General features: G+C 35.9%; 1 protein-coding gene across 2 annotated transcripts; it reads right to left on the bottom strand.

Moving 5' to 3' along the window:
- Window positions 1–845: 845 nt before the first annotated feature.
- Window positions 846–22419, bottom strand: LOC101222319 (serine/threonine-protein phosphatase BSL1). Of its 2 annotated transcripts, XM_031886650.1 has the most exons (22): window positions 22280–22419; window positions 21925–22153; window positions 21696–21756; window positions 21515–21593; window positions 21329–21408; window positions 21152–21246; window positions 16841–16940; window positions 16675–16744; window positions 11608–11709; window positions 11423–11504; window positions 11156–11326; window positions 10362–10548; window positions 10059–10251; window positions 9811–9975; window positions 8625–8863; window positions 3594–3678; window positions 3408–3506; window positions 3132–3331; window positions 2987–3062; window positions 2384–2519; window positions 1497–1636; window positions 846–1364 (listed from the first exon to the last, which is right to left on the bottom strand). In XM_031886650.1, the coding sequence occupies exons 2-22, from the start codon at window positions 22127–22129 to the stop codon at window positions 1281–1283; spliced, it is 2649 nt and encodes an 882-aa protein (XP_031742510.1). In that variant the 5' UTR covers window positions 22130–22153; window positions 22280–22419; the 3' UTR covers window positions 846–1280. The 2 variants fall into 2 exon arrangements, 1 of the variants encoding a protein (XP_031742510.1); XR_004217210.1 differs by lacking the exon at window positions 846–1364 and adding an exon at window positions 2163–2266 and having other exon boundaries at window positions 1520–1636; window positions 21925–22415.
- Window positions 22420–23374: the final 955 nt, after the last annotated feature.

Genomic DNA, 23374 nt, shown 5'->3' with positions numbered 1-23374 from the left:
TTACCAGTAGGTAATGTGGTTACTAGTAGTTATTGTGTAAGCTAAGTGTTGTTCGTAGGGCAGTTACAACTTGTTATAAATAGAGGGAGGGTAAGTGAGAGGAGGTTATTCTCGAGAGTGATCTAGGACTTGGATGAGAGTACTCAAAAGGAGATTTCGAGTGCCCTACACTTGGGTTTACCTTGTATTTCTTTATCATTTATCTAGTATCCTAACAATCTACTACTTCGTAACTAAAACTGTGTAATCGTTATAAGTTTCAATATTTACTAATTTTGCAATGTAATTCGATTATAATTGAAGTTGTTTACTTTACACTTTCCAACCACCATTTTTCTTAATTTACTGCTTGGAGTCAATCAGTGAAGCTTCTATAATGGTAATAGTAAAGAGATGGATTCATAATTCTCCTATGGTAACCATATTTGTAACAGTAACAATATTGATATCTAATGTAGATATTGCAAATACATTCAAAAGCATATAAAAAAAATACTAGCAACGTAATAATTTTCAAATCCCACCTTTCATTACAATAAGATAACATGGAAAAACAACAAATATAATCATATAAGATCATATTTTCAAATTACCATTGAAATATTATATGTTCAAGGAAATAACCATGACCTTAATAGATTATTCTGGTTTCCGAGAATGTACATTATCTGAAAATCAGAGATGTCGCAAAGCAATAACAGATGAAATGGCAAGGCAGTATCTGTTGCTTCTTTCAAATTTCAAATTTTCATTTTACCTTAGCCTTTTGGCTGTGATGTTAATCAATGTGGTACCATTGTCACAACCTATTTGAGACTAGATTTGCCTTTGATCCCATAACGGACTTATTCAGTAAAATGGTATTATTACTATCACTTTGGAGTGAGAAAATGCATCACATCAATGTAATTTTAAAATGCACTTACAAGAATAAGGGTCATTTGGAAAACACATACTAAGGTGAAATTAAATAACTACACGTTTATTCTACAACATTAACACACTACCTGTGATATCTATGTTGGGCAACAAAGGCTACAACCTAACATACACTCACAAATTAAATGTCACATATATTACAGTAGTATAAATGTGGCCCCAATTTAGAAAAAATGAACCACTATTTTATGCTTTGTGCAACATCAATGTCGTATCTTCCATAAACTAAAAGGTCCTGGTGCTATTATTTTGTTGTCATCAAATGCAGAAGATGTTGGTTGCTGAGGATAATGGAGAATCACACTGAATCTGAACGTTATTAGCAAGGCAATCAGGTAAAATTATATATAAGCAAGAGAGCTACGGTCTAGATCAGGCTGTGGGCGGCCGCGGGTTGGAGTTGGAGGTCTCTGAATGTTAAGTTCCTGAAAGAACCAAAACAAGGATTACTGCTCAGCAAAACTTCATGTTCCAAAACAAGGATTGATGCTCAGCAAAACTTCTAGTTTTGCTAGAACACAGCATCACAGTTATTATTTAGAGTCAAAGAGTTGCACCTGCATCCAAGTGTCTTCAATCATGCGTTCTGGAGATGTTTCAGGTGACTGGAGGGGAGGTGGCAAAGGATGGATCAACTTTGGAACCACGACCAATCCCCTCCCAATAACCAATATGGCTCCAGCATTGTTTGCAGTTCCTACATATCAGAGTTATTAGCTCCAGTAACGTTGCTATGTGAGAGCATTAATGGTAGAAGGATGTACTTCGATGATTGCACATATCATATCTCTATTAATTTCTTCCCATTTCGATTGTTCTTAATGTTATTCAAACGTTGAATTAATATGTTGGTTGCTCAATGATCTGACATTATATTTTGGGGCAATGTAATACAACAGCGGTAAATACAAGACTTGGGTTGGCCTAGTAGTAAATAAGAGACTGGGTTTGATAAAAGGCGAAGAGGTGGGGTAACGAGTTCAATCTATGTGACCACTTATTCAGGACTACAAGTTTTCTTGATACCCCAGACGTTATAAAGACAGGCAGATTGGCCCATGAAATTAGTTGACATGCACCTAACCTTACTCAAACTCACTTATGTTTAAGAAAGAATTGCAATACGTACAAAAGATTAGGCTACCGGGATAAAGGATGAGTAGGCCAAAAAATCAAGTTAGCGTAAAATTTGCTACATGCCCTGCCTAGGATTGGTGACTCACCTGCCTTAATTTTATTCTGCGTTCATTTTATTCAGCTGGTCTACTACCGAGTATCATACATCATGTCATGGTCCCACATAATCAATATTCGAGTAGTGGTGGTACTAGCAGGGAGTTATTAACTCAATAAAAAATTAAATACAAAAAAAAAAAAATTAAGTTACAGCTTAAACTTTTAAATTCAGGAACTAAACAAAAACAACTATTAACGTTCTACTTACCACAATAGTTAGTGGCAGAGAATAAAGTGATCAATTGTCCCTGAGCAAACCGTTCAAATCCGTCCATGACACATTCGTGGGCTCTTATTATGAGCTGTAATTTGTTTCTCTTGCAGAATTCTGTAACGCGGTCAGGCTGCACAAAAAAAAAGATCAAAAAAAGATAAAGAGAAAAAGCAAGATCATATTCTCTTGAATTATCGTTCAAACATAGATTGAAGAATAATGATGCAATGGGAAAGGCATTAGGCCAAATCTATAGCTAAACAAGAGAAACTCATCCCTAAAGTTGAGAGAGAACTCTCCAAGAATACAAAGTTCTATATGCAAATGATACTTCACCAACTTCCAATTACAACCTTAAAGTAGCTAAAGGAAATCAAACAAGTAACAAACTGATTCTAAAATACTAATTAATCTAAATAACAACTAAAGTTAAATATTAACTAAAATATACTATCTTATAATTCTCTTCATCAAATATGAGAGAGAATATGGCTTGCATCATTTCTTCTCTCTTGTTCTTCCATTTATATATAGTTAATATAGAAGAACACACTCAAACCTGTGCAATAAACATGTAGCAACTAATAACTAGCATACCCCAAAGGTGACAAGACCGGGCCCCCTAGCATTTGGTCTTAGACCTTCAACACTATCATTTTCCGTTGGATCAGACCTGGAAACAGACAATAATTAACAATCCAAATGAAACAATAAACAAAAATTTGAAAGAATCTAAATATACCAGAGCAAGTCCATCAAAATAATAGACCCAGCATCCATTGTAATGGGTCTTTCGAGCTTCTCTATTTGTTCAACTGTCTGTATCGATCGCCCTATGCCTCCATGCATGCATATAATTTTCTTTTCAATCAACGCAGCAAGAGGAAGGTAGTTGAATAGTTGATTGAACCGTGTCCACGCCCAAATTCCATCACTCTCTCCCTACAGACACCTACGTTACTGGCTCTAATTAACTTCAAAAGTAATATTAATGCTGTAAATACATATCTATTCCTACCATTCTCTCTATGCATTCAAGACGAAAACCGAATAATGCATTAATATCTGCAGCCTCATGGTTTCCACGTATTAAGTGAACATTATCAGGGTATTCAATCTGCAAGTTTAAAACCAACCATGCCAATAGAAGGTTACTAGAATGACATAACAAATCAGAAAAAGAAAAATTAAAATAAAATCTTGCCTTGAGAGCGAGAAGTAAAGTTATAGTCTCCAAGCTGTGCTGTCCTCGGTCAACATAATCTCCCAAAAACAAGTAATCAATATACCTGAAATATTGTAATTAATGATAATAAAATATGGAAGTTTCATGTTTTTTCTTTAGATAAAAAGCTGACAAGTGTAAACTATTTAGTGCTACGAATATAAGAGATCTTTTAGTTTCAGGTGCCATATTGAACAGATTTTTGGACAGCAAAAGAATTTGTACTTCAACATAGTTGAACGCTTTATCACACATCGCTGGAATTAGTTCTTGACATTGTTGGTATAAGAAACTACCCTCACTCTGAATGCAAAATCCTAATTATAATGAGACCACCACCAATAATTCGTGAGTACACAAAATTTAAACTAAATGCAAGATCAAAAGAATCCAACACGTCAGAGGGTTGCATGCTTAATGCCAAAGAACATAAATCCCAGCAATGCTTCATCAAAACTGTATCCCTTGAAGCTTAACCAGCTCAGGAAATTGCAAATATCATATAATCACCACTTTCATGCCAACAAGTAATTATCCTCATGATATTTTCAAATAGTTTAAATGATATCTTGATATTTTAATTTAGTTGCATTAAATATTCTTTGAGTATTGTAGATATCTAGGAAATTATCAGTTTCAGTTTCTTTATCTTCAACTTTATCCTCTTCAAAATTCTCCTCTACGACTTTCTTTTTCCACTTGTCTTTCGAATCAGCGGCAATAACTTTTTTGTTTCATGATTTTCATTCACATGATGTTGTCATCAACCATCCACTATATTGCAATCTTCAATTTTTATTTTAATTTTACTAATCTAATTTAAAAACGCACGATTCATAATCTTAAAAACCGTTGATACTTAATATGTCTAATTCAAATCCATGAGTTGTATTGTTTTGCTTTAATTTCAATTTGGATCGTAAAATTCAACTCATGTATCGGCAAAGAAGCTTTTGATTGGCATACGTTGGTAAATCTGGGAACAGTCTATAAAGTCCTTGGATCAGCATTTCAAGAATGTCTATAAAGTCCTTGGATCAGCATTTCAAGAATGTGGAGGAAGGTGGAAGTCTTGGTCTATAGTGTTTCATAGACTGCTAAAAGATAATGAAATTCCAGATATCCAATCCATGTTCTCTTCTAACTTCTAAGAGGGTGACAGAATTGAAAGATGGGAAAGTTTGGTCATTAGAACAATCGGGCAGATTCTCAGTCAAATCCCTTTCCATCTATCTTTCCCCATCTTCCCTGCTGGACAAAGCTACTTACAAAGCTCTCTGGAAAACCAGCAGTCCAAGGAGAGTTAATATATTAATATGGATTATGGCTTTCGATCTCCTAAATTGTTCCTTGATCATGCAAAGGAAATCCTCAACAAGTGCTTGCTAATCTCGGTGTGCCTTCTTTATTTGAAGGACAGTGAGATCTGTTACATCTATTTATTTTATGCCACTATTCCACTAATTGCTGGAGAAGTATTCTTTCTACTTCTTTCTATTTTTAATGTGCTTTGGGCTTTCGACAGATATCTAAGCTCAAATGTTTTTCAGCTGTTGAGCGGTCCGTTGTTGCCAAAGGGCCCAAGATTAATTTGGGCAAACATGTCAAAAGCATTGCTGGCAGAAATATGGTATGAGTTCAATCACACATATTTAACGACAAGGCAAGGGGATGGGTTGATACTATGGACACGGCAAAGAGGAATGCTGCAGCTTGGTGTTCTTTAAATCTGGAATTAAAGGAGTATTCAATTCAGGATATATGTTTAAACTGAGCGGCTTTCATCCATCAACCAGTCTAATGGGGGCTGATTTTCTTGCACTTTTCAGAAGCTCAAGACTTTGCATCTTTATGGTTTTTTCTTTCATTAGAGGAACTCCTATTCAGTTTGTTAGATATAGGAGATTTTATGTTGGGGGTCTTTTCAATACTGTGTTTTTCTCCCCTGTACTCTCCTTTTTATTTTGGTTTTCATTTGATCTCCTGCGGCGGTTTATTCCTAGACTATTTGGTTTCTATATGTTCTCTTGAAATTTTGGAATTTGGAATATCATGATGGCACTAATGGGGTGTCAACCTAATTGAGATGTCCGGATGCGCCTTCCGATTCTCTCTTTTTTAGGCTTCTCTATTATTCTCATTGTATAATTCTCTTGTAAAATTTTTATATTAATAAAGAAGTTCGTCTCCTTTACAAAAAAGAATAAGATTCTCTCATTTGGTATACATCAAATTGGTATCAGAGCAGCCGTTTGGGCCAACGTTAACTGCGGTTGGTGGAAAACCGAGAAACTCTTTGTGACGCCGATCACAAGAGAGAGGTTTGTGAGTTGTGCTCATTGCTGAACAACACACATCTAACAAGGGGAACCCTTCAAATTCCAAAAGAAACCAAAGATTTATCAAGACTGCAAGAATGGAATTTCATAAAAAAGTACTACAATTTGGGACAAAAATTATTACAGAGAACACCCAAGAATGATTGAGAAATAGGCAAGAAATTCAAGAACTGATCCTACAACAATTATGATGAGAAAACTTATTCAAGAACACCCAATTTGTACATCAATCGTTAAGTTTTTGAAGAAATGAAGAAGGATGTTAAGAAAATCCAACGATTGTTGGGAGAGATAACTCAAAACATTGAGCAATTTTCAAAACATTTGAAAAAACAAAAAAAGATGTAATTCAAGAAATTCATTATGAGGAAGAAAACGATGAACAAAAATTGAGAGCTCACACAAAATTTTTTTAAAAAAGGAAAATATGATCAAAATTCTTCGCGCTGAAGGGAAAACCACCAGTAAAGACATGTAGATCAAGATTCGAGTTGGAGAATATGATAAGCCGACTAAAGAAGAAATAACTTGTGGGAGCAAAATTGACAAAAATACTTTCAAATTGGAGATTCCGAGACCCAAGACAGGAAATCAATGTCGAAAATGGAGGAAAGTGACCCAACCCATGAATCTCTCCACAACATAAGAGATGTCAAAATCAAAGTCATTGAAGAGGTGGAAGAAGAGAGTACTCGCAGGCAAACTTATTTGAATAAACTTGAAAATCTAATTCAAGTCGATTGCAAAGTAATGTGGAAGAAGCCATGTTTGGAATTGAAAAAAGCATGTATTCTGGCAAAATCGCTGGCAAGGGTGAGATAGTTGAACTGACAGACTCAGCGAACAAAGAAGGAGAAGATGATGAAGCAATGTGAGACTTTGTTGTGATGGCAATGGATCTTCTGAACATAATTCTTGGATTAAATCATGGTGATTTTGCTGAAAATTTTATTCCATTTCAAAAGACAAATCTTAGCTCGACTTGTGCAATTTGGATGTTGTTGATATTAGTTTTTTAAAGTTGTTTTTGTTCAAGTAAACACCTTTTTATTTTTACCTTCATTATCATTTTAAAACTTGAGGACAAGTTTTTTTGGGAGGGATAAAATGATGTAGTATGAATAGAGTACTATGGTCAAATTCTTAATCTATTAGGATTAGGATTAGGATTAGGATTAGGTTCTTATTTTAATTAAGATCAAGATTAGTTTGTTTTTCAATTATAAATAGAGTACTTGGCTTCTTGTATTCCCAACTTTTAATAAAATTCTCTCATTTGGTATACATCATTAACGCTCTTCATCAGCTTACTGAGGGCCCCAAGTTTCACGCTCAAGCAAAAATCCTCTGGTCCAATGAGGATTTTGCACTTTTCTGGAGGCCGTAGTTTGAATGAAACTCGTGGGATCTTTCCTACCCGTGAACTAAATACGGATTGTTTTTGGGATATTGTCACTCGGTTTGTTTCTACTTCGTCTTCTACCTCCAAATTCCTTTGCAATTGTAACCGAATATTAGGAACCAAGGTAGTTTTGGATGCCTTTGTCCCACATTGATTAGAATGGGATTCCCAATGTGGTACTTTTGGCTTGGCTCTCCCACTCCAATAGTTGATTTTGGGGTGTGGTTCTCCAAGGTGCTGAAGTATCTAACAACGGTATCAAAGCCGGTTGTCGATGTTTCAGAGTGGAGCTGACGAAGAGTCCTGACAAAGTATGGCCGAGTGAAGTGTTGTTGGAGTAACCGTCGGGAGATTGGTTCTCTAAGGTGCTTAAGTACCTAACATCTAACTCATATTTACACTAGTTGGGCTTCTTTTTGTAACTTGTTGATGTGTGGGGATATCTCATCTCCCCCTCTTTGTATTCTTATTTTGACAATGTAAGTTATGTTTCTTCTCCCAAAAAAAAAAAAAAGAAATTATGAATCAAAAGTCATCAATAAAAGAGGTCAAATAGAAAATTGAAAAACAAACTAATCCTATTCAAGGAAACTAATTTCAGTCCTAATCAAACTAAACATTTTCTTAATGAAGAGCTCGTTTCCTTTTAGAAAAAAACCAATCTTAATCAAACTAAGGATTTGATCAAGATATCATCATTTACACTAGTCCTACAACATTAATTAGTTAGTTTGTAACCTTTTTCCCATCTACCTTCCTACATAAAGGACTGAGGTTAGTTGTTTGAGGAGGTTAGCAGTTGAAGTTCATTTTACATTTGGTGTACACAACCTTTTATCTTGTTTTACTTGACTGGAGCCCTTTTTTAGGCAGGCACTTTTTTTTATATATAATTGTGGCCTTTATATTTGTATGACCTAGCCTTGTTTCATTGTATTTCATAGTGAAAGTTCAATTTCTCTTAATTTATTATCTCGATTCTCAACCTCAATGTTGAATTAGATTTTGCATATTTTAATGCGTACATTGATATACAGAAAAAGTCAAAACACTGCATAAAGGGAATAAAAAATTCTTAATATATATTGGAAAATTAACTTGACTTCAGAAACAAAATTAAGATAATGAAGAAGACTCAACCTAGACAACAAATTTTATAAAACTGAAAGACGTGTAAAGCTCATAGCATACTCCAGAAATATTTTTGAAAAGTTTTACGTAGATGCAATGTAAGGGAGTTGTAATACAATCTCAAATGAGTATACTCACGTTATGTCTCCAGCTGTGGAGGGAAATCCGTACTCATCAAAAAGCCTCATCAAATCACCAAACTGACCATGAAGATCGCCAAATACTTTAACCGGAGCTTTAAGCTGTAGAACTGTTTGTTCATGCATAAAGATCTGTTCAGCAGCATAACAAAGTTCACCCACTTCATAGGAATCTAGGAAAAACCTTCGATTGGCAGGGGCTTTCCAATTCCGAGGTCTAAGTAAAATTGAAATGACCTGCAAAAGAGTCAAATAAACATAACCTCGCTAGATTTGAAAACAGGAGCAAAAACTTGTGAAATGGTTTGGTTAAAACAATGGATCATTTAGGGAACACAAATGTGCTTGCAAAGGAAAATATGTATCCTTCTATTCTTATCGAACTTTATTAATTGAGAATACCCTATCCAATCTCTTTTTCCCGTGCATATACTTGTTTGCAAACTCTTTACAGGGCAATAATTCATAAAATGTTCTCCCTTCTGAGTTTTCTCGTTGCTTAAATTCTATAATATTCTAATGATCATTGAGCTTCTTGATTTAGAAGTGGAACAGTTTCAGGTTTGGCAAGTGCTTGTAGAAAAAGTGCGTTAAAATCTCGTTTTCATAGACTAGTTTTTATTGTAGAGATTGGGAAAATGGTAAATATTAGGAATTATATTTGATGGATTTTCATAGTCGTATGTAATGCATAAACGGTAAAGAGTAAAGAATATTTCCAAGATCTGTCAGCTAACTTTCAAACATTGGAAAAACTAAATCATAGCCTAATAAGAGTTCACGTCTACTTAAATCTAATGTTGCTAATAAAAGTGGAATTGACACGTTTAAAAGCAATTTTGCAAGAATACATTAATCAGTTCCATTCTTATGATTATCTTTCAATAAAAACTAATATGCCGTTGTTCTTGCACATTGGTACTCTCTCTAAATCAACAGTGGCAGGAAGGAAAAATTAATTGGCAGAACAACCAAATTTGATGGAGACACAACACTGGAAAGTGGAAAATCATCATTGTTTTTCAAGGAACAAATGGGGGATTAAGCAACGCTGGCAGTTTTATGGACAATGATTGTACGATAGATGACTTTATGGCATTTAATTCATCTGCTCCTTTCAATACTATCCTCTGTGTGTGAATTGTGAAAGTAACAAATTGGATTATCATGCTACATTGAGATACCTTCTTATGCAAGCCCTGAGGAGATTTCTGCCGGGTGAACTTCTTAGTTGGATATGACAAGTCATTTGAAGGAATCATTCTTCTACTCTCGTTTTCAAATTGATCCAAAGACAATTGCCTCACCATCCCACCAAGGTTACCAATAGCTTCTTTAGCTACTACAACCTGGAGCAAGAAAATAAACAACTTCACAACAAGAATGTAAAAGAGAAAGTCATAAAATGCTACCGGCTCAAATGGGAACACACAGCTCTTGGATGCAACCGAACATCAGCTTCATAGTCACTACCATCTGAAGTTGTTTCAGCAGCTCGTGAGTTGTCATCGGAAACAGATGTATCTTCAACAGAAGCAGCCTGAACCGCATGCCAGACAGCACTAGCAGCCTCAGCTTCAGCAGCAGAAGCTTCCCTCAATTTCTCCATGGAACTCTTATCCATGCTGAAAAGATACAATTCCAGTTTTCATGAAATATCTTCTCCAAGCTGGAACTAACATGATTATTATGAGACCCTAAAGGCAACTGCAAGAAATGATATTCAGAATAATACCTCGTGCCACCGGCTGAAGTATTCTCCAGTCCATCTGAAGATGGCAATATTGTAGACGGAGTTATATTAGTTTGATTGACTTTTGAACTTGTTATAATAGGTGCTCTCTCAGATGTTATCACAGGGGAACTGATTTCGGACTGAAAAGATGAATTTTCTGCAACCAAGAAATCATCTAGCAGCACATCTGCAAAACAATGTTTTTTATGACAATGTCAAAACAAGGAATAAAAAATTAAGGAAAATTTTTACACTCCTGAACCCTCTTTGAGGATTGAATCAATTTAAACCATAAATTAATAATTAGATAGATTAAAACTCTGAACTTCATAAGTGTATCAAGTAAACTTCTATATTCCTATAAGCAAATCAATTCAGACCCTTAATTAAGATTACATTTGAAAACCGTTTCCATTCAATTCTTACAAGTGTTAACTTCTTCAGTTGTCCGATTAATAAAATGGTTGATTAGAACTGATGCGTGAATAATTTTCAAGGAAAATTTTAATTGAGAGTCTAAATTCATACGTTGGAAGTATGACATTTTTCCAAAAAATTAATTAAGGACTTCAAGTACAGGTCAAACATAACTCCAGCTAAAAGTAGTAGTGTTGCAAATACCTATAATCTGAAACACAGGATTCTGGGCAGAAAATTAGAACTTAAAGGGTGCAATTGTGCTATGTGTATGACCACCAAGTCAAGATTCCTGCTTTCTCATACGCAAATATGAAACTCCATGATACGGCTAGACAGGGTTACAGCATGAAAGTAGAAAAGCACCATTTTCTTACCCCCTCTGAGACCCCCATAAATGTAAATTCGGACACCAACAGACGCAGCTGCATGTCGACAGCGACGCATAAGTTCCAAAGAGGAATCATAATCAGCGTGACCCTTGTTTCCTCGTGTTGAAGTTACCAGCCCATTTCTATCCAGCCAGACTCCAGCAGCAGTGTCCAATACTATCAAATTCCAATAAAATAAATAATGCTTCATAAACAGATGTAATAATACAAAATAAGAAAATAATGATTATCATTCTATAACAAAAGAATTACCTGCAATAGATGCTTCACCTTCTATTGCACGTCCACCCCTCAGAGTACCTCCTGTAACATGCAGTCGTGCACCAACAAAAACCTATATAATATGAAAGGCAAAATTTAAAGATCAGATGGCCACATGGTTCAAGCACCAAAAATGAAAGCTACCCCCCCCCCCCAAAAGTTAATCAGGCACTTACTGCAGCATGTTGATATCTAGGTGAAGGAGACACCCCAGGTGCAAGGGTCCACTCCCACTGACCATTTCTATGCATCAACAACCCATATGCGTCTGCCAATGGCTGTAAAAAACAACACACAACATAATAGTGCGAAAAAGTCTCAACGAAGAAATATTATTTTTCTAGGGGAAAAAACTAAATAAGGAAATATTTCTCAGTTACAGAAATCAAAGCAAAGACTGAGCACAAAAGGCAAGGGCAGCAGCATGTTGTTCCAAATCCTTCTTAAGGACACTCTTCTTTATTTTATCAAAATATCAAACATACCATAAACTGTCGGCTTCCTCTCCTTCCACTTGTCATCCATCCACCCTCATATCCCAAAGTTCCCCTTTCTTAATTTGTCGATCCTCTCTCCCACTCCCCACCCTAGTTTTCTGCCCCATCTCCCATATCTTCGTCCTATGCGAGATTGACCTGTAGGTCTGCTGGATGGGATCTTTTGAGATGCTTTTGAGAGAATTGTGCTTCTCCATGGTATGATTGTAGCCGAATCTTTATTGTGGTATTCTTTTAATGTGTAACATCTAGGATTGGGTATTTCATCAGAGATTTGGCTGGTTGAGAATGGATTCAGATGATAACTCAGGCATGGTCATCCTCGTTAAAAATAGAATCAATTCATATGCAACTTTCAGCAGTTGAGGACGAAGGGAGAATGATTTTCCCAGTGGAAACCCGAATTCGTTGCCTCAGACTCGAAGGCTGGTTTCGAGAAAATAGCATAATCCATCCCCCATGTCATGGAACAATTTGGTCGTTGAAGCATTCTTCGTAACCCCCTGATGGTGAATGCAGTAGATGAAAGGAGCAACTTCTCACCAACTCTTTATAAATTTCCAATATTTTTGCTAGTACGTGGTCTTCAAAGTGCATAATTTTTTGATAGGTTGTATGGGAGCTAGAGAACAGTAAGCTCTGACATTCTTGGATGGCTCTAAGAATGCTGTAGTAATCCTTGTGAAAATTCATCCTCTAGAGATTTTCTTTTTTGAAGAAGAAGAAGAAAAGAAGACAGCCTCTTTATTAATGAAATCTCAAAATACAAGAGATATATACTATGAGTACAGACAGAGACTTAGGGATTAGGGGACACATCCAGTCATCTCAACTAAGTTGGCACCCACTTAGTATCTTCATCATTTCCATAAAATACTGCTAATATAAAAGGAGTACATCAATAGAAGGCAAAAGAAAACAAACAAAAACTACGAGAATAATACTACCGCCAGAATACAAGAAGCAAAAGCTGACCAAAGAAGTGAAAGAACTAATATATACACACACATATGTTGAGCAGAGCAACAATGTATAAAATATAAGTATATAACCAAGCTGGAATTGAGACTTAACTCTAATTTATAAAAATTATAAAAGTAGTTTTCTACCAAAAAAACAAAAAACTACTCTTTGAAATGTATAAAATATTCTTTGAAGCAAAAGCAGAAAGGGAATGGAAGAGGTAGATGAAGACATGCGTTGAAGAAAAGCCGTGCAGGAGAAGAAGAGTCGTTTCTTAACTTTCATGTAATAGGTTTAAAAAACCTATATAATATATATTTTTTTAATTAAAGCCTAGCCCATTAGTTATAAAAAAAGCCCACGCTTAATGCGACTTGAGCCTAGGTGCGCCTCAAGGAAGGCGCGCGCCTAAGTCGGGCTTTAGTGAAAACACCTCGCTTCTTCACAAATAAGCCCCATCTGCGCGACTTGAGCCTAGGCGTGCGCCTTAGTGAGCCTTTTAAAACACTGAACAACACTATCTTCTAGTCCATCCATTGAAATTCATAAGTATTCTCTCTGCAAGGCTCGGGTATCATATCGCCACGATCTCCCCAATAGAATGTGACACACATCCATCCTCAGAATGTCACAAACTATTAGATCTTTGTAGCTACTTCCAATTGTCAATTAAACGGTGCATATCTCAATAACTTGAACTTCTCCTCCTTTCTTTACCCATCCAATCTTGTAAGCACTTGAATAAGGTTCAGTTTTCAAATTCAAGGTTGCCACCAACTTCTTGGCAATGAAGTTCTTACTACTTCCATTATCTATGATGACATTACAAATTTTGTTGTTGATTGTGCATCTGTCATTGAGGGCGAGATTCTCCCTTTGGTGTGATCAAGACTCTTTGAAGAACACAAGAAACTCGATCTCCATCATCCTATTCAATCATCTCCGCATCTGCTTCACTTTCTTCAATATACTCGAATGAATCTTCATCTTCTTCATCAACAAATGCCACTCTTTTGCGTTGAAGACAAACACTGGAAGGGTGCCCGGTTTGGCCACACCTATAGCAAACACCTTCGAAGGGTCAAACATAAGGATTTTGGTCTTTCTTCTTGCCATTTGCTTCTGTTTTCTTCTCTATTACAGCTTCTTGATTGTCTTTCTCTACTTCTTTGCCTTTATTTGTGGTTGTTTGATGGGAAATCTCCTTAGTAAAGTTGGTTCTTCTACCTGTGGATGCTCTCCATGTTGCTTTTTTTTAAGCATTCTTGGAACGAATCTCATTCAACTCCTCCACTATCTCAGCAAAAGCAACAGCATCAGCCAAAGAATCACAAGTTTTACCTTTTCTTTAATGTCCATTCAAAGCCCGCCGGTGAATCAATTAGATGATGCTCATTGTCCACCAAGTTGGTTCTTGCTCCTAATCAGTGAAATTCTTCAACATAATCCGCTATCTTTCTTGTCCCTTGTCGACAACTTTGATATTGCTTGTACAACGTTTGTTCATAACTGGGAGGAAAAAATTTCTTCTTCATCAATTTCTTCATCTTGTTCCAAGAACGAATGGACCTCTTCCTTTGTCTTTCACGGTTTACTCTAATTGGTCCCACCATGTCAAGGCTCCCCCTTTCAACTTGAGAGCTACCAACTTTACCTTCTCATCATTCGGAGTATTCATGTAACCGAAGAAACTCTCCACATTCTTAATCCAATCAAGAAACGCTTCAATATCTCTCGTTCCACTAAAAACCGGCAAATCAATCTCCATTTTGTAGTTGTCAGCTTCAAATCTTTCTTCTCTTCTTCTTCTTGATCATCATTGCTTGAAGAATCTGAATCTTGGAATTCTTGGAGCATTTCTTGAACATTTGGTTACCTTCTTGGATTTTCTTGGACTTGTCCTGAATTCTTGGAAAACTTTCTTGAAGTACTTCTTACTGAAATTTTCCATTTTTCATTGCACCGCCGCCTCTCCTCCCTCTTCCAGCTCAATATTGCTCGAACAGTGGGCCATTCTCTTGGTCTTGAGGAGCTGCCGCCACCACTTACATTCTTCTTGTGAGGACATCAATGCTTTCTTGAAGGTTGGTAAGTGTCACGTAAATTCCTTCCAACAAAGATTCATCGAACAGCAAGCATCGAGTTGATGTTCTTGGAGAAAGGGTGGGGTTTTCTTCCACCTCTTGTTCTTCCACATGGTTTTCCTCCTCATGGGGTTAATTAGCTCTTCTTCCGGCCTGGTCCTGAATCTTAGAGTTGCTCTAATACCAAATTTGGTGTAAATCAAAGGTCTAACTTTTTATCAAATGATTATTCTCTCAAGTGAGGAGAGAAATGTTGTGTTTAGATATATTATATCTTTTTTTCTTTTCTTGAAAAGAAAACAGCCTCATTTATTAATAAATCATCAACAAGACAAAAGCTCATAGTACAAGAGGATTATACATTGAGCCAACAAAACAAAGGACAGGAGGTACACCTGGGCATCTCAACTAGGTTGACACCCCTTAGCACTAACATCATATCCATACGTGATATCCATACGTGATAAAGGACCAAAAAAAACTAGTTAAAGTTAAGATAGGGCTCATAGCTAATACATCTCAATAAGAAGCATAGAAACAAGGGGCTAGAAATTAAAAAAAAAGTCAAAGACAAAAGCTGCAAAAGAAAGAAGCATCAGAGGATCAAACGCTGAAGCATCAATGAGGGAGGAAAGATAAAGGCCAGCCAATTTAGGAGGATATCTTGCATTGAGAAATCTTTAAACTATTTACTTAGAGAGCACCATGAGGAGACATTATTGTGAAAAACCCATTGATTTCTCTCAAACCACAATTCCACCAAAATTGCCTTGACAGCATTGCACCAAAACAAGGAATTATTTTTTTCCTATAACCGGTCCAATAAGCAGTTGTCTAACATTATTCTTGCACTCTTTATCAAGAACCCAGCTGAGATCAAATTCTTCTTATTGATCACCATTCAAATTTAAAAAATTGCAAGAAGATGCAACTGGCTGCATCATAGCTGTCTTGCCAAAATAATCCAAAATCTAGAGGAAGCTCGTAGAAGTCTTTCAAACCATCAGCATTAGCATAAAGGTTTTCCTTGCTACCCAAATGAAGAGTCCAAGAAAGACAGAAGTTGGTCCAACATTTGGGAGGAGTACATTTAGCAGTTGAAGAATCAAATTAGAAGAAGTCCACAATCAACAACTATTGACTTTAGGTGATCTAGTATTTCGCAAGACTGGGGACAAGAGCGCGTTGCAGAAGGAAAATTTGTAGATTTTGGTTCTTCCTCACATTGAAACAAGGCAATGAGATCTGTTTCTAGAGGCTTGAAATGTTTTTGTCTCTCAAGCTGGGAGAGATCCACCATTTGGGGAGAGAGGTCATATTCTTTGGCGCGCTAATGTTTGTGCCACCTTATGGGTGTTATGGGATGAGAGGAGGGTGTTTAGGGAGGGGGGAGGGGGGAGGGAGTGAAAGGGAGAGTAGTGAAATCTGATTTATTCTTCTTTTTCATGTTTCTCATAAGGCTTCGGATTTCGAAGACTTTGTATTTATCCGTTAGAGGTGGATTTTGATAGTTCCATGTTTTTTGTGGGCTTGGTTTTTTGTATGCCGGTGTATTCCTTCATTTGTTCTCAATGAAAGTTGTTCTAATAAAAAAAAAACTATATGCTTATGCAAGAAGACGATCAACATAAACAAACTAGTTATTTTTAGAATGAATATGCATGTTAGATTATATTGACAAGAAAAGGGTTTGTCATACTGCGCCTGTAGAGTCTCTTCCCCCACAAAGCAAAAACATGCCATCTGACCGCGCACTAGCCGTTGCATACCTACAAAGAAACATATAACTCTATAACTAAACATATTCTATAGAAACAAAAAACACTAAAAAAGTTATTTATTGATGAGAATAGTAACACACTCACATTCGAGCAGATGGTCTATCACCTTCCGGATTCAACCTCTGCCAAGCATACGGTTTTTGGGCAGTATCTAGAGCCCAAGCATCAGAAAGAACTCTTTTTCCTGATAAAGAACATAAAAAGCAAAAAGTATTGTGTAACCCTTTTGTATGCGCAGTTAGCATATATTGGCATCAGCTTAATATAGATGAGAAAACAAAATATATGATGGCAAGACTCTTTCTTCTTTCTTTTGAAATCTGAAAGGATGTATGATTGTCATGTTTATATTTCTTTAAAAAATAAAATAAAATAAAAAATAAGCCCACAACCAAACAAAAACAATGACAAAGTCTGCCTACTAGAGAGTGCACCAACAGTTTAGAATGAGAAACAAATAATAATTACAAAACTCTTTACACATTCATACCCAGTGGAAAGTGTTAAATCTAATTACGGATCATGTCTACTACAACGTCCCAAGACCTATCTCCTCACAATATATGAAAATATCCTCTCCTTCCTTTCAAACTAGATGTTCCATAAAATCACTAGAAAAACAAATCCTCATAAGTTTCAACCCCTATTTCTAAATGCGATGTGGAACACACCTTTACCAACAATTAACATAAGCTGTTAGCCTGTTACTGGCCAAGAATATTGTAGGACTTCACAAAAGCATCTCCAATTGAAGAGGCAAAGTTGCATGGCTAAAGCACCTGCCCAAGTTCTTCGAGGCATTTTACACAGAATGCACCATTGTGAACCCACTATCATGGAGGAAGCCTTCTCCATCTTCCTGTGCACTACTTATCAAGATCAAAATACAACCTTTTGGGGCTCTCACTTTCCAGATCTAAGAAAATAAAAGGGTTGAGGGGGCCACACAAGAGGGAAACTAAAAAAGATGCTACCGAAAGGAATAGGGCTCTACAAACAAACATCCTTGAAGGCAAGACAAAGGCAAAAACCCATTAATAAAGAGATGAATGACAAAAACATCAAAGGTTTCCCTATCCATGAGCAGACACACAAAGAAGTTAGGGAATAAATCAAGGAAAAGAATGTGATTGGGGGCATCCCCCACCCATCACAACCCAAAAAGAGTTTCTAAACCATCTCCACCTGAAAATTTGACATATTTACAAGAGGAAGTGTAACCCAAAGAAATGCAGCAGCTTGGTGCTCTTCAAATGCAGAATTCAAAGATTATTCAATACAGGACATCTGCCTCAACTGGACTGCCTTCATCCAAAGAGAATCAGGGCTGTTATTTTTCCAGATTGCTAGAACTGGCTTTGTGATTTTGTAGTGTTGCTGGGATTTATTTTGTACTTCTACATTTGTTTTATTACTTTTCAGCTTTGCATCTATCTACCGTTAGGTAGTTTATATTGTTATTTTTGGTCTTCGCATGACCTTAGCATCGTTCGTTTATTTTGGATATGATGAGGGTGCTAAGGGGAGTAAACCTAGTTGAGATATCCAGGTGCACCTACTGATCCCCTCTCTCCCCCATCTATAGGCTTCTCTATTGTTCTCACTGTATAACTTTCTTGTACCTTGAGTTTATTATTAATAGAAAAGCTTGTCTCCGTTTCAAGAAAACCCAAAGAAAAATCTTTTCAAGGATTACAGCAAGTACCTCTAGCCCCACATATTAAGAGCTCATATTTACTCACAATTATCCCTTAAGTGGGCCTCGACCTTTAGATTTTGGTTCAATATGTAGATAGTCAACTCTTTAGCTCAAACTTATTTTTCTAAATTCGTCAAATGTCCCATTGAAGATGTTCTCAATACTTTTTCTTTTTGGGAAAGATTGGTAGATAGTGGATGCCCGCTTTTGCCTTCTTTTCTCTAAACATTATCCTCTATCATCTCATAACCTACTCTCATACCCTAGGTTTCTTTCAATCTCTTAGGGGCTGTTTGGGGAGGGAAAGGAAAGGACTAAGACGTTTGGGGCAAGAATTAAGGAGGGGAAAGAAATAAGTTTATTCCTTCTTAATCTTTCTCTTTCCTCCTCCCAATCCTTTTCTTTCTTCAATAAATAATTTTCCAATCACATCAAACTTCTCTCTTTTTCCAAAATATAAATATTTTGTCCTTAATAATTATAATCATCTTTTCATTTTTCCACAACAAATTTATATATATACATATATCCACATGTACATATAATTATCAAATTTCTAACAAAATTCCACTCTTCAATTTAATTAAATAAACACCCAAAAATATTTAATTAAATCCAAATTCAATAACACTAAAAATCCAAATCCAATAATTAATTAAATATTCAACCCACAAATATTTAATTAATTTTCATTCCACAAAACCATAAATTCTAAATCAAATATCACTCCCGATTGAACTGCATGACCCGTTTTTTTATTTCCATTGCTATTTTTTAATTATTATTTTGCATTATCCTGATGTACAATGTAATTGACGTTCACCGTTCAACTGCATTCCGAATATTTTTTTTTTCGTATTTTATTTCGCTTCAATGCTATTATGTTCGTCGTTGTTTGTTTAAATCGATTGTTAACGATACGCAATTTTCCGATATTGCACATACATCAATTTTTAAAAATAGATACAATTTCTTTCACACGTAACACATTAATGAATTTATTGGCACAAAAAGTTTGACATCGTATTTACGAAAAACTAATGGAACATGTTTTCCGATAAAAATTCCAAATTTCAGTAAATTAAAAGTACTAATATTTGTGTATTAGATTTACAATACGAATTTTTTTATAAAAAAAATACATGAGTACAAATTTAAAAAAAAATAATAAATTCTTTTTTTTTGTCATAATTCTTCTCACTTATTCCTTCTCCCAAACAAAGATTATCATAATCCTTCTCAACTTATTCCTTCCCCCAAACAAGGATTATCTCAATCCCCCTCATATTCCTCCCACTTATTTTTTTCCCCAAACAAGGATTATAATAATCTTTTCCTTTTCATAATCCTCTTTTTCATATTCCTTTTGTCCCTTATTCCTTTCCTTTCCCCAAACGCCCCTTTAGGAATTGGTATCCTTCAACTTCAATTTTGGCATTGATGAAAAGTCAAATAAGGTGAAAAGCCTACAATGGAGAAGCACGAAAAAGCTTGGAAAGAAAGCACAAGCACTCTAAAGAAACTACGTGATAAATTGAACAAAGCAAAACATCAAACACAAAACAAAAAAAATATTGAACAATCAAAATCATTAACCATTTAAAAAAACCCATCCAAGCTTTTTTTACCAATGCCCATGGGAACTTTCACATCATGTTTCATCAGTTAAATCTCCAAGGAAAAAATTCTCCATCCCCAAATTACTTGTTTCCACCTTCTTTGACAGAATTGCCATAATCACTTGCAACTTTATATCGCCCTCCCTCCTTCCAAGGAAAATGGCTAGGTCTATTCTCCATAATCTCGTTCCCTAAAAGCTAGGAAAGAAAGGAAGAAAGGTCCTCTAAAAGGCTAACTATCGATGGGTTAGGAGTAGAGAATTCAAACTCAAACCCTAGACTAGTCAAATCTAAAATTCCTGCCTCATATCTGTTCAAGATTCCTTCTACCATTTGTTTTAGGGTAGAGAATTGCTTCAGATATTACTTGTGAGAGAGATTCTCATTTGATTAGGTGAAAACCCACTTAAACCAACTACATAAGTGTCAATCTACATCCATTAGAGAAAACGTTTGCTTCCAAAAGAAAAGGCTTTCCAAAACCTTTTCAACCATTGGGTTCCAAAAAGAGTTGGGTATATGTACAAGAAATAGCCCAAGGCAGGTAATATGAAAGAAGCAATCTCAGACCAAGCAATAGGTAAACATCATGATTTAGCCACCTTTGATTATTCAAAATTAATGAACATTGAAAAAGTGACAAGCACTCCATACTTCATATAAAGCCAACCATCAATGGAGGAAAGACAGTTGGATCCATATATATACGTGTGCATCAATGCACATTGGTCAATAAGGAGATTGTATAGTGCTTCTCTTCTTTGTCTTCTCAATAGGCTAAGGAACCCTCATCCCTCAGGTCTTTAGGTCAATTCTCTTTTTCTTTCTTTAATACATCATTCTTTGTTCCTTCTTATCCCAAAAAAACCAGTACGTAGAACAGTGTTTGTGCCTTTTGTTTCAAAGATATCTCCTTTATGGTCCAACAAAGGTTGGTTCACCATTAGAAAGTCGATGGATTGCAATTTCCTCGTTTTGAAAATTAAATTAATCCTAGTAATTCAAACCAAGCAGTAAAATAGACGCAAAGCTAAACAGAATAATAAAGTAAATAACCAATTGTTCACTTGCACTTACCATCATTGCCACTCACAGAAACCAGATACCTTTGAGCAACCAAGTCCATCACATGGCCATAGCGAGGTCCAGGTCCCTGTCCTTGTACAACCACCCTATATTCCCATTTTTTATATAAGTTCCAAGGAATAAGAATTTCCCTGCACCTTAGATATAGAGATACTGAATTAAATTTACCTGTGCCACTTGAATTTATCATTTGTTAAATCAAGCACAAAGAGATCATCCGTGGAATGCCCAGCTGGACCAATGCCACCCTAACCAAATAAAAATAACTCAGTTAACGTAAGTACCACCTTGAGAAACCATGAAAAGGAACCTCCAAAAATTTCAATTTTTTGCAAACTTTTCTCATTCAATCACCTGGAAAACAACCATGGTACCCACTGCGGCTGCAGCATGTGCAGCCCTTGGTGATGGTGGCTCACCAGCAGGTCTGATTCTGATATTCAAACATCCAAGCATTAACAGTCAGCACATTCAAAGTGAAGTTCAGAAGCAGAAGAACCAAGTTAAGTGTGTGTTTGTACAAAAGCAATAGTACCTGGTCCATTTCCTAGTGAGAACATCATAGGAATGCACAGAATTGGTAACACCCGCCAACCCTTGATAACAAAAGCATCAGAAAACCAATTCAAGAAGAATTCAAAAGTTAACCCCATAGCGTTCAAATGGGCAGAAATCAGCACATATTACATCAACCCCATCACTAGAATTTGAGAAGAGAAATAAAAATAATCATAATAATCATGGAGAGGATAAAGAACAATTACTGATTCCAGGAGCAGCAGAGGAAGCTCCACCCTCGATGGCAGTGGCGCCACCAAAGAGAATAAGACGGGGACCAAAGGATTTAGTGGCAGCAACGGCAGTGAGGGTGTGGCCACATCGAGGTCCAGGAGCGTCATCGTCGGTGTCCCAGTAGGTCTCAAGAGCTCGATAAGATGGAGCAGGGTACAGCCATGGCTTGGAAGCCATGAATAAGAAAGAGAAAATTCAGATCTAACAAACAAACACAACACACATGATGAGGAGAGGAGAGGAGGTGCCTAATTTTGCAGAAAGAAAAAGTATGAGAAAAGGTGGATGGAAATGGTGGGGCCGAAGATGTAGGGTATGGATGAAAACCTCTTCCCCTTCTAAAATCTCTGCTTCTTCTTCTTTGGTTTCACTTTTGTGTGATGAAGTAAAAGAGAGTTCCGTTTATTTGACTTCCAATCTTCGATTTGGAAACGGCTCTTACACATTCCTCTTTTTTCTCTGTCTCTCTCTTTTTCCTCTCTTTTCTTTTCTATTCTTTTCTCTTTTCATTTTAATTTACATAAATATAACAAAATTGTGATATATTTACCCACTATTATTCTTTTCATAAATTACATATATAGCATTCTCATTTATATCTTTTTTTTGTAATTTATTAATCTCTCATTATTTTTGTACAACGAACGCTCAAGAATCAAATAACATAAGTCTTTCATCTTGGAGCAATGTATCCTCGAATTCGAATAAAATAAAGGCAATATTTTTTTATCTTGAGCCATCTAGGTACAATTAAGGCCCGAGATCGAATAACTAAAGACGTAAGTCTTTTATTTCAGGGCAATGCATGTTTGAGGTCAAATAAAACAAACGCATAATTCTTTTATCTCGATGCAACTAAGGCCCAAGATCAAATAAAACAAAGGCAAAATTCTTTCATCCAATAATATCTCGGTGCCACTAAGGCTTGAGATACAATAACTAAAGAACTAACTTTTTCATCCTTGGGCATGGTATGTCCAAGATTGTATACCGAAATCTACATGATTGTTCTATACGATTGTGTATCGTGTGTGGGGTTGATTTATTGCGTGTTGACGGAGGTAATTTTGGTATTTTACAGTGTGGAATTCTCCCGTTTTCAAAATTCTTCTATATAGTGTAAATAGTTTGTCAGTTTGTTATATCTAAAAAATAAAACCTTAATTTTACATGGGCTACACTATAAAATAAATAAACAAAACCTCTTCTAACTTAAAAATTGCATCGAAAAAATATCTTGTAAACTTTCAAAATTAGTTAAAAAAAATACCCTCCTTAATTTCAGATGAGCGGTTTGGATTATAAATATTGTTTTATGGGTATAGATATTAAATGTATGAGTTTTAAATGTCTATATAATTAATGTTTGCTTTGGTGTTATACACGGTAGTTAATGTCTCAAAATTAAGAAAGAAAATGTAT

This window comes from Cucumis sativus, chromosome 6 (genome assembly GCF_000004075.3).
Source record: "Cucumis sativus cultivar 9930 chromosome 6, Cucumber_9930_V3, whole genome shotgun sequence".
Lineage (NCBI taxonomy): Eukaryota > Viridiplantae > Streptophyta > Magnoliopsida > Cucurbitales > Cucurbitaceae > Cucumis > Cucumis sativus.
The sequence above is the reverse complement of the archived record's forward strand: the minus strand, read 5'-3'. Positions and strand labels throughout refer to the sequence as shown.

Excerpts from the sequence above, each read along its gene's own strand:
- LOC101222319 (XM_031886650.1), bottom strand. The coding sequence starts at position 22,129 with ATGGCTTCCAAGCCATGGCTGTACCCTGCTCCATCTTATCGAGCTCTT. Across the intron at positions 21,757-21,924 it reads CTCTGCTGCTCCTGGAATCA|GGTTGGCGGGTGTTACCAAT; the intron begins GTAATTGTTCTT and ends TTTGTTATCAAG. Across the intron at positions 9,976-10,058 it reads TTCGGTTGCATCCAAGAGCT|GTTGTAGTAGCTAAAGAAGC; the intron begins GTGTGTTCCCAT and ends TTCTTGCTCCAG.